Source organism: Octodon degus, unplaced genomic scaffold, assembly GCF_000260255.1.
Source record: "Octodon degus isolate 3935 unplaced genomic scaffold, OctDeg1.0 scaffold00158, whole genome shotgun sequence".
Classification (NCBI taxonomy): domain Eukaryota; kingdom Metazoa; phylum Chordata; class Mammalia; order Rodentia; family Octodontidae; genus Octodon; species Octodon degus.
Genome location: NW_004524734.1, coordinates 2,939,922 through 2,951,615, shown reverse-complemented (window position 1 = coordinate 2,951,615; position 11,694 = coordinate 2,939,922). Strand labels below are relative to the sequence as shown.

The window sequence follows — 11,694 nt, the reverse complement described above, 5'->3', positions numbered from 1 at the left end:
CACACACCTGTAATTCCAGAACTCTGGAGGCTGAGGCAGGAGGATTACTGCAAGTTTGAGGCTGGATGAGCTACAAAGTGAGTTCATGGCCAGCCTGAACTGCATAATGAGAGCCTGTCTCAAAAAAAAAAAAAGTTGAAAGCATCATACCACAGTGATACATACTCATGTTTATGGCAGCACAATCTATATTAGCTAAATTATGATGCTTAGTTAGCACATATGTCCATCAACAGACGAGTGGATAAAGAAAATTATATACGGTGGCGTACTACTCTTGCATGAATAAGGATAAACTTAGGTCATTTGTAGGAAAATGGATAGACCTCAAAACTATGCTCCTTAAGTGAAATAAATTGGGTACACATGTTGTGGTGCGGTATGTGAGAAACCAAGAGTAAGCAAAATGGAGGCTAGAAATCAGGAAGAAGGAAGAACATTTTCAAGTGGAAAGGTGAACAAGGAAGGGAGTGAGGAAAAGGAAGGGAAAAAAAGAGATTTTTTAAAAAGAATGTAATGCAGTGGCCAGGGTTTGATCTCTGCGTGCCCATGCTGGCCTTGCCCCCGCGGCGTGCTGAGACAGCGATGGAGACTGGGCATGGTTGCGCACTCCTGTAATCCCAACATTTGGGAGGCTGAAACCAGGAGAATCACTACAAGTCAGAGTCCAATCCATGTAATGAGACACTATAGACCCTGTCCTTAATATAGAAAAACAAAAACAAAACAAAAACAAATGGAAGAGGCCTTTGAGATAGCTCAGCAGACTAAAGCACCTGCTTAGGCAAACTTAGGCAAGCACAAGGACTATGATTCAATCCCTGGCACCACGTGCCAGGCCCGCCCCGCCCCCAGCACAGTCTGAGCTGACCAGAGTCCAGGTGAGGTGGCACATGCCTGTAATCCCACTACTGGGGAGGCTGAAAGCAGGAGGATCACTATGAGTCCGAGCTGTGTAGTGAGACCCTGTAACAACCAAATACATTAAAAAAAAAAAAAAAAAAAAAAACAACCTTGTAAATGGAACAGAGAAAGGTCAGAGGGAGGTGTGGGGAATGGAAAAAAAAAAGAAATATATTCTGTACAGGTAAAAATTCTCTGATGAATGTGAACATTGCAAAATGTACTGACAAAAAAATAAGAAATAAAAACAAAGGTGAAATAACTGTTTCATGTTCTCGGCATAAAATTGAGTCAGAGCTTTTCCCTCTTCCGGGTACGGCGTCTGGAGGCTTTCACAATGGTTCAGTGCCTGACGTACCGGCATAGGCTTTCCTACAACACTGCTTCCAACAAAACTAGGCTGTCCCGAACCCCAGGGAATAGAATTGTTTATACCAAGAAGGTTGGGAAGGCCCCCAAATCTGCATGTGGTGTATGCCCAGGCAGACTTCGAGGGGTTCGAGCTGTGCGGCCTAAAGTTCTTATGAGATTGTCTAAGACGAAGAAGCACGTCAGCAGGGCTTATGGGGGCTCCATGTGTGCCAAGTGTGTCCGCGACAGGATCAAGCGCGCTTTCCTTATTGAAGAGCAGAAAATCGTGGTGAAAGTGTTGAAGGCTCAAGCACAGAGTCAGAAGGCTAAATAAAACATGAAGCTGTTGCAGTAATAATTAAAAAAAAAAAAAAAAATTAAGTCAGAACTAAGGGCATAAAAATAAAAATCTACCTGTGTTCCCAAAGCCTTAATTATAACTTGACTGCATGAGCAGTAACGGCCTCTTGTGTTCTGCTCCTGTGTGTGGATGTATAACAAATGACCCCAGAACTTAGGACAAGATGATCACATGTTCAGCTCACAGACTGTGCAAATGTACTTCCCCTAGCTGGTCTGTGTGTTGTTTGCATTCTATTGATTGAGTCATTGACTGATTGATTGATTTGATATAGAGTCTCACTACACAGTTCCGACTCATAGTGATCCTCCTGTCTCAGCCTCCCCTGCGCTGGGGTTACAGGCATCATCACCATGCCTGGTTTTGGAGTTGGCATGGCACATCTGCAGGAATCAAGGATCAAACTCTGCTCCTTGTACTTTCCAAACAGATGCTTATGAGTGTCTTCATTCTTGATTGAAAGACTCAGAGCTGGGGCATCAGGCTCCCAGGGCTTGCTCACTCGTGGGCAGTTGATGTTAGCCAATGGCTAAGGCTGCTAGAATGTCTGTACAGCTTGGCTTCTTCAGGCAGAGCAGCTGGCAGCAAGAGCAAGGGGTGTACTTACAGTGTTTGTTTTTTCCTTTTTTTGGTGGTTTTGGGGACTGAACCCAGACTTTTCACATCCCAGTCCATATTTTTGTTTTGCTTTATTTTGAGTTAGGGTCTCACTGCATTGCCCAGATTGGGTTTAGACTTGGAATCCTACCTCCTCCCAGCTGGGATTGCAGGCCTGCACCACCATGACTCTGCTCATGACATTTAACCTTGATCATCAGCTTGCTTGGCTGACTAGTAAAGCAAACTTCTAACTGCATTGAATCATAAGGGTGTGACCTAGGGGACCATATCTTTGTACTGAACTACATGCTCATTGCGCTCCCCTTTTTAATGTTGAGGCAGTCCTAATAAATCACTGAGTTGCTCAGGCTAGACTTAGATTGGTGATCCTCCTGCCTCAGCCCCCCAGAGTGCTGGAGTTACAGATAGGCACCACCCTGCCTGCTAAGGATGTGTATATTAAGAATATAAAAGAATATATAACCATGATAATAGTGCTAGGAGTAGTGGCACATTCCTGTACCTGTAATCCCAGCATTCAGAGGCTGAGGCAGAAGGACTGCTGTGAGTTTGAGGCCAGTCTGCACTACAAAGTGAGACCCTACCTCAAAAACAAAAAACAAACCAAAAAAAAAAAAAAAAAGAAGGGGAGGGTCTCAAGATTTAACTCAGTGGTAGAACACTTACTTGCCTGCAAGCTGGAAGCCCTAGGTTCAGTGCTTAGCACCAAAAACAAAAAAGAAAAATCTCAACTAAAAAAAAAACACAACCCACCAATAATAATAGTAGGAGGACAGTGGATAAATCCACATTAATTTCTGGGTATCCTATGATTTTTCAAATACTGTAAATAAATTTTATGTATTTGGTATGGGGTCTAACTATGTAGCTTGGACTCAGTGATCCTCCTGTTTTCAGCCTCCCCAGTGCTGAGATTACAGGCATGTGCCACCATGCCTGGACTCAGTCACCAGTTCAGTGCACCTAGGAGCAGGGCCAGCATGCCATGTGGTACCAGGGATAGTGAAAATAAATTTTAAATCATTTGTCATAAGTAATTTTAAATTAATACGTAAATTTAGTATGTAGATATGTATAGATATGTGTGTGTGTGTGTACTTATTCTTGTTACTTGTTTACTTTTTGAGACAAGGCCTCACTGTAGTTGAGGCTGAGCCCAAATAGTGGCACATGTGTGTAATCCCAGCACTCGGGCCAGCCTGGGTTGCATGGTTCAAGGCCAGCCTGAACAACATAACAAGAATAGCAGCAAAAAAGTATAGTTCACACTTGCCTCAAACTTGAAATCACTGCAGTTTTGTTGCTTCAGTCTCTCAACTACTAGGATTACAAGGATGTACCATCATACTATAAAATTTGTCTATATCTTAGCTGAATATGGTTATGTGTATCTGTAATCTAGCACTCTGGGAGACTGAGGCAGATAGATGACTAGTTCAAGTCCAGACTAGGAAACTGGTAATAGCAAAACCAAGTCGCCAAAGGGGGGAAAAAAAAAAAGGAACATGGCTGAGAATGTAGCTGAAATCAAAGGGCCTGAATTGAATACCAGGTACTGCCAAAATATATATATCCCCATGATCCCCACATATTTATATTGTTATGTAATGAGAAAGTTCCTGTTTCATGGTGACGAAACATAGGTATCAATATCTATTTTTTTATATAAGCATGTTGTAGAGTTGAAGATGGATTTAAAAAAGAAAGGATGCCGCTCAGTGGTAAAACACTCCTGGATTTGATCCCCTTACTAAAAAAAAAAAAAAAAAAAAAAATCCATCCTTCCCTCTCTTTCTTCCTCCTCCTTGTGCTGGGATCAGATCTAGGGATTTTTATACCCTAGGGATTTTTATACCCTACCACTGAAATACACTCCCACCCAAGACACGATCTTTATTTTTTGTTTTTCTTTGAGACAGGGTTTCACTCTGTAGTTCAGGCTGGCCTTGAACCCACTTTGTTGCCCAGAACTTGCAGTGATCACCCTGCCTCGCCTCCTGTGTGCTGGAATTACAGGCATGTACCACCATGCCTGCTGTCTTTGCAATAATTATTGCTTAAATCTGATCGCTCACTTTCCTTTCTTCACTGCAGTTGCGGCAATCTCAGTCCTACTGCATTGACACAGAATGCCTTCAGGAATGTAAGTACCAGCAGGATGCCAGAGGGTTGGCCTTTGGGGTAGAATTAGAAGCTGAGTGTTTGCTCTTAAAGGAAATGGCTCTCAGTAACGTATTTGCTACTTAAATATTTCATTTTTAAAAAATGTTTATTTCTTTATATGTGTGTGTGTGTGTGTGTGTGTGTGTGTGTGTGTGGCCAGCTCAGCCCACCAGGGGGCGAGGCTGGCTGGCATGTGGTGCTGGGGTATTGAACTGTGGTCCCTGTGCTTTTTTGCTAAGCTTGTTCTAAGTAGGTGCTTTAGACCACTGAGCCATCTCACCAGCCCCTAAATATTTCATTTTTAAATTAAAAATTTTTTACCTGCTTTAGAAATAAACCACAATAGGGGCTGGGGAGATGACTCAGTGGAATAAGCACTTCCCTGGCAAACCCAAGGGCCTGAGTTCAATCCCTGGTTCCACAAAAAAAAATAATAATAAATAAACCACGTTATTGAAGAACATTATAAAATCTCAGATAAGGAAGTAAAAGCTCACATACTTCAGGATAAGCACTATTGACCACCTTGTATATACCCTCCCAGACCATTTTCCTGGTGAATATATTGGTGACGTGGGGCAGGGCATAACTGGAGCAGCTGGCTGGGGACCCCAATCTGTGTCCACTGAAGCTTGGGAACTTCTTGGAGGGGTGGATCCTTCCTGGATTTGGAGGCACTGGGGGCTATGGAGTTCACTCCTTTGGCTCCATTGTAGCATTCCCAGGAGAGTACACTGGTGAGCTTTCTCCACAAAGCTTTGGGGTAGGGGGAGTGGTCAGGTTTGAACTGGAACAGGAAGGTGAATCCTCAGTGATAGGATCCTGGTAACCAGATTTGGTACCCCTTATATGACACATCTGTTCTCATGATACTGAGAAATGATACTTGAAGGATACCTTGAGGGATCCTTTGTGTTTAAGCCAATCTAATCTTGTTCCCTAAGATTGTGAGAAGGGAAGTACAAGAGCTGGGCATGGTGGTGCGGCCTGAAATCCTAGTTCTGTGACTGAGGCTGAGGCAGGAGAATCACCAATCTGACCTACAAGGTGGTTCCAGGCCAGCCTGAACTCCACAGTGAGACCTTGGTTAAGAAAGAAAGAGAGCAAAGAAAAAGGAAAGTATGACATTGATAGGATGATACTGTCAGGCACAATGAGATTTTACATTTTTTTAAACATTTTGCAGTTCTGGAGATACAAGTTAGGGCCTCATGCTTGCTTTGCCCCTGAGCTGTTTCCCAGCCCAGAACTAGGTTTCCTATGCATTTGCAGAAATGGACTCATTCTGCATTGTTTTTCACAACTGTATTATAAATAGATTTGTGTACCTTAAAAATATTTGTTGAACTAGGGGTGTAGCTCAGTGGTAGAGCACTTGCCTGGCATGCAGACGCAGGCCCTGGCTTCCATTCCCAGCACCACCAGCAACCAAAATGTGTTGACTAAATAATAATAATTTACTATGAGGATGTGCCAGTGTTTAATGGTTCCCTTTTTGTTGGATTTAGGTTGCTGAGATATTTTTTGCTATTGTAACCACTATTTGAACAAATGTTCTTTGCACGTGACAGGAAGGAAAAACAGTTTTTTCCTCAGTCCTCATAGTTTTTAGCTAAGGCATCTATAACAGAAAGCAAATCAACAAGAGGAAAACAAACAAGCTCCTAAATGTGTGTGGTGCACATTATGCCTCACATGCATGAGGTCCTAAGTGCTATCCCCAGAACTGCAAAACACTTTTTTAAAAGATTAAAAATAGAGGAGCTGGCCAAATAGCTCAGTGGATTAAAGCACCTGCAAGGTGCCAAGGGCTCAATCCCCTGGCCTGCTGTGCCAGCCCCACCCCTGGGGCACAATGAGAGCGTCAAAACCTGGGCGTGGTGGTATGCACCTGTAATCCCAGTGCTTGGGAAGCTGAACACAGATGGATCAGTAGGAGTCCAATCTACATAGTGAGACCCTGTAGACCCTGACCTAAAATACAAAAAATAAAAAGAAAAATTTGTTTAAAAAGATTAGAAATAGGGGTTGGGAGATAGCTCAGTGGCAAGTGCAAGATCCTGCCTGGCAAGTGCAAGATCCTGAGTTCGATATGGGGTATACCCCCAAAACCTAAAAATCTAGCTGGGTGTGGTGGCACATGCCCATAATCCTAGCACTTGGGAGATGGGGGCAGGAGGGTTATGATGAGTTCAACTATATGACAAGATCCTGTCTCAAAAATAAATGAGCAAACCTGTCAAGTAACTCTAAAGTAGCAGCTCAGAGCTGTCCTGTCCTTAGAGTCTGCCCTCAAGAGCAGTAAATGTGAGAATGCAGGCAGAAACTTTTAAAAAGGAGGGTTAGGTTTGCAGGGATGGGACAGTGTGAAAGGGGTGAAGTTCGTTCTCACATTCCCCTGGAACATGCTATACTACGAGCACAGAGCTTTTAGATCCTGCCTTTAGGCAAAAAAGTGGGCAGTTAATAGGAACTGCTTTTGCTGCATTTGATTTTTCATAATTGTCTTCAGCTCAAAAATAATGTTTTTGTCAAAAATGACATATTCTGAGCTGGGTGCCATTGTTGTTACCCCACCTACTTGGGGCAGCCGAGGCAAGAGAACCATAAGTTTGAGGCCAGCTGGACAACTTAGTAAGACCCTGTCTCAAAGTGACATGCAGTTTTAACAAGTGGTGATGTGTAGCGTAGGGGTAAAGCACTTGCCCAGGCCTAGCCTATGTGAACCCCTGGGCTCACTCCCCAGTGGCATGCACAAAAAAGCATAGTTTGGAATGGCATATTTTGAAATGTCCTACATGCTATTTAAGGACATGACACATTGCTTAATTACATTTATCTTTTTATTAAAAGTAAAACTTTTTTGGTGCTGAGGATGAAACTTCAGGCTTGAGTACTTGTCAGGCAAGTGCTCTGGTATTGAGTCCACCCTGGCCCCAAATTATGGTTGTCTGTTTAGAGTGAAGGTCTGTGTTTATTAAAGGTAGGAAAAGAAACATGCCTGTAGAGCAAATTTGGGCGAACTAAAAGCAAAAGGTGCATTCTACAATGCTACTTACGAAACAGAGAATACAACATAGTCCCAAGTTATGTTTATAAATAGCCTAGTTGCTTGTGTTTAATGTCTCTAAAGCTGAGTATTCCTTGATTACAGATTTAAACTAAAACAAAATATAGTTAGTTACCGCTGTGAAAAGTCTTGTTACTGATAGGTTCTGGCCCTAGTATGAATTGCTAAAATCATCATAGTGGTCATCTAATATGACTGAAGCCCTTAAAACAAAAGCCCATCTTCCCAAGACCACCTCCCCTTTTCTTCTCTAACTCAGTCCAGGATACACTTTCCTTTCACCCTTCCTGCAGCCTCAGGGAAGACCCCCATTCAGCTACCTCAGGTATATCTATACATCCCCTCCAAACTCCACCCTTGGCAAATGGCCGTAAAAGCCTCAGCCTCCCTTTGTTCAACTCCAGAGAATTCTTTATCTTCCCGAAATTCTCTCTGTGTCCTCAAAGAAAATAAAACCTCTTTCCCTTTTTCCTTCTGCCCGTTTCTCTGCTGCACTGTGTACCTGAAAAAAACCTATTTTTACTTCATACAGTGTGAACTGTATGAATACACTTGGAGCTAGTTAGGACAGTGGATTTTATTCATCACTGGTAATAGCATACTGTGTAAGAAGACAGTGGGAATGTGTACAGGTAAGCGCTCATGTGTTAGGATGAAGGGTGGCCATTCTTCCTGGCTCCAGGTTTCTATTATTTTTCCAGTAACGTTTGTTCAGCTAGAGCGCAGCTCAAATATCTGCCTCAGTAAGTAGAGTACAAACCTGCTTTTCTAGTTGAAAAATCTTGAATCCCTTAAACAGGTATTTATTACACACATTTGTGACTCTTGAGGCAGCCCTACACAGAGACCAAATATCCTCTTACTCTTGTGGTAAAATGTCCCTTCCTTCCTCTAAGTAGAAGAACTAAACACAAGAGCTTGACTATTAGCCATATTGACTAGTTATTTTACTGCAGACATTCCTGTAGCACTTGTGAAAATCCTTTCAACCAGAGCAAATATTTTTGTTGTTAATGTTTTTGGGTTTTTGAGACAGGGTCTCCTTATGCAGTGCAGGCTAGCCTTGAATTCACTATGTAGCCCAGGCTGGCCTCTGAACTCACAGTGATCATTCTGCCTCAGCCTCCCAAATGCTGGGATTATAGATGTGCACCACCATGCTCAGCTCAGGAAAAAAAAAATATTTTTAAAAGTTAATTGACTTATTTTAGAGTTATGGAAATTTCAGGCTGCACAATTGAAATGTGCCTTGAAATGAATGTATGTTCATTCTCTCTCTCTTTTTTTTTCAGTGTAGAATAGGGCCAGCCAGATAGGTCAGTGGATTACAGTGCCTGCTTAAGCAGCCCCAGGGACCAGGATTCTATCCCCAGGGTGATGTGCTAGTCCGTCCGTTCCCCCCCCCCCCCCTGAGCTAGCGATTGAGGCTGGGTGTGGTGACACACGCCTCTAATCCCAGGGCTTGGGAAGCTGAAATCAGGAGGATCATTATAAGTTTGATCTGTAGGGAGGCCCTATAGATACCCTGTACTAAATACATTTTAATAAAAAAACTCCCCCAAAATAAAAACAAAATATCCCCCCAAACAAACAGTAGGATGTATTTATTGGGAGAAAGAAAGCTCCTGTCTGAGGGGACAGAAGAAGGGGTGGCAAGAGGGTTGTACCCTATCCTGTTTAAAAAACAATTGATTTTTGTTGTTTTCTGCCTTCCATTTATAATTTCTATACCTTTTTGTGTGTGTTTTGTTGTTGTAGAACAATGGTTTTTGTGATAATGAGAAATGTCATTAGTTCATAGAAACAACTGTAAGTAGATATAAAATTATTAAAACAGAGGCCAAAGGGTAGATGTCGGAGACATGTGTGTTCTTATTACAGAATCTAATATAGGCTTAGCATTGGGCATTATATGTGGCTTAGGTTGAGTTTGGTTTTGGTTTTTTTTTTTGTTTTATTTTATTTTATTTATTGGGGGGGGCAGCTCAGCCCACCAGGGGGCGGGGTGGGCTGGCGTGTGGTACTGGGGGATTGAACCGCAGTCCCTGTGCTTTGCTAAGCTTGTTCTAAGTAGGTGCTTTAGACCACTGAGCCATCTCACCAACCCTTGAGTTTGGTTTTGAGACAATGTCTCACTATATAGTTCAGGCTGGCCTTGAACTCACAGCAGTCCTCTTGCCTCTGCTTCCTGAGTGCTGGGATGACAGATATGTGCTACCTTGCCTGGCTGATTTGGGTTTTTAAGATTGTATTTTCATTTGGTTGGGTGATTGCTATTGGCACCTGGTAGTCACTCTGTAGGACTTTTCATTAAATCTCTACCTTTGATGTTTCTAATACTTAGCACAGGGCTGGCCAAATAGTTTAGTGGTTTGGGGGCCTGCCCCTTAGCTCAGTTCTTTAAGTGGCTGCTTCAACAAAGCAGTCAGGCTCAGATTGATGTGGTTCGATCCCCACAACACAAGCCAGCCAGTCATGCCTTGAAGGCATTCGGAGCAAAAAAAAAAAAAAAAAAAAAACACTTCTTACACCAAATAGTTTAGTGGATTAAAGAGCCTGCCAGCAGGCACAGGGGTGGGGTTTGATCCCTGGGCCTACCAGGCTGGCCCCGCCCCAGGGCATGTTGAGATGGCAATTGAGACTGGGTGTGGTGGCGCATACCTGTAATCCCAGCTCTTGGGAGGCTGTAAACAGGCAGATCACTACAAGTCTGATCTAGTAGTGAGACCCTGAACACCCTGTAGACCCTTCCCTAAAATTAAAAAACAAACAAACAAACAAACATGTTAGCACACAGTTTTTCCCTTGTGCTGCTTCTATATAATGGTAGTGTAAGAATTGACTTTCACATTTAATAACTCCATCTTGTCAGTTCCTCAGGCCTTGCACAGCCACGCAGGGCTGTCCCACAGCAGTCTGCCCCATCCTGCTGACCTTCCCCACTCACTCACACCGCCCGCGCTGCAGCTCTCCTGGCTCCTTCTGCGAATACCTCGCTGCCTTCTGGGCACCTCACCAGATGTCTCCCAGCTTCTCAGACTCAGCATCTGCAGAACTGAGTTCCTCATAGCACCCACTCAACCTGCCCTCTTGCTGTCTTTCTCCTAACAGGTAATGCAGCTCTTCCTTTGGAGAGGCGTCTTGGACTCCTCTTTCCCTTGGACTTGGTAGCCATCTGTTAGCAAGTACTACCACTGGGATACATGAGAAATTCTACTACTTTCACCGCCCTTTGCTCCTCCCTATCCTGTTCCATCGCTGTCTCCTGTAGGTTCTTTAATGTTTACTTGTTTCTCGTGTCTCAAACACACCTGTCAATGTGTTATTCTTTCCTGCCAAAAACACTTCAAAGATTTTCTTTTCAATGCATACTGGAGCCAAAATCCTTATTATGGCCTATGAGGCTTACATGATCTAGCTCCAGTTACACCCTGGTTTAATCTTGTTTTGTATCTCATACTCAGCCCATAGCTGGACCCCATTCAGTGCACACTGATCCTGTCGGCCTCCATGGGCTCCCACAGATTTCTATGTCAGGAGCACCCAGGCTCCCTGTCTGGATGTGCTGTCTGGTACCCTCAGCTTACTACTTATATCTTTGTTCCAGAGTCGCCTTCTTGGCAGGATCCTTTAGCCCTGCCTCAAAAATGTCTGTTCTTTCCCACCCCAATGCCGCTTTCTTTGTTTTTCTGTTTAGCAGAAAATGTATTTATCCCGTGTCAGCCCCCATTGTAAGCTCCTTGAGAACAAAACTACCCAGAGCTCAATGGTATTCTTTCGTAATTCCCTTCTGCATTTCTAGCACCAAGGCATAATTCTGTTTCCCTATTTCTGTCGGTAGTTTCCACATCATAGGTCCAAGCCTCGCATCCTTTAACATCTCCTTCCTGCCTCTCTTACAGCAGTTGCCACATTCTCGTGTGTTTGCTCTTTGTTTGCTCTTCATGGAAGGCAGCCACCTGAAGAGCACCTCTGTGCCTCACAGAACCACCTTTTGGAGGCATAGTCCAGGGCTGGCTGTGTGGCTCAGCGATGGAGCGTGTGCCTGGCAGGCACAAGGCCTTTGATTCTGTCCCAGAGCTACAGGAAACAAGTATCTAGCCTGGTGTGGGGGTGCACGCTGTGATACCAGCACTTGAGAGACTGAGGCAGGAGGATCACCAAGAGTTTGAAGCCGGGGCTGGGGAGATGGCTTAGTAGAAAAAGCGCTTCCTTTTTTTAAAAA

General features: G+C 43.6%; 1 protein-coding gene and 1 pseudogene across 3 annotated transcripts in view; both read left to right on the top strand.

The window, feature by feature from the left end:
- Smim14 (small integral membrane protein 14) overlaps window positions 1–11,694 on the top strand; it is a 76,047-nt gene that overhangs the window by 50,360 nt on the left and 13,993 nt on the right. For both annotated transcript variants that reach the window (XM_023702794.1, XM_004642642.2), the window contains one exon: window positions 4,331–4,379. In XM_023702794.1, the coding sequence (XP_023558562.1) occupies window positions 4,331–4,379 (49 nt within the window). The remainder of the gene's footprint in view (window positions 1–4,330; window positions 4,380–11,694) is intronic.
- On the top strand, window positions 1,211–1,606 carry LOC101570892 (annotated as a pseudogene). Its single transcript, XR_002818364.1, has one exon. The product of XR_002818364.1 is annotated as a 60S ribosomal protein L34 pseudogene (transcript).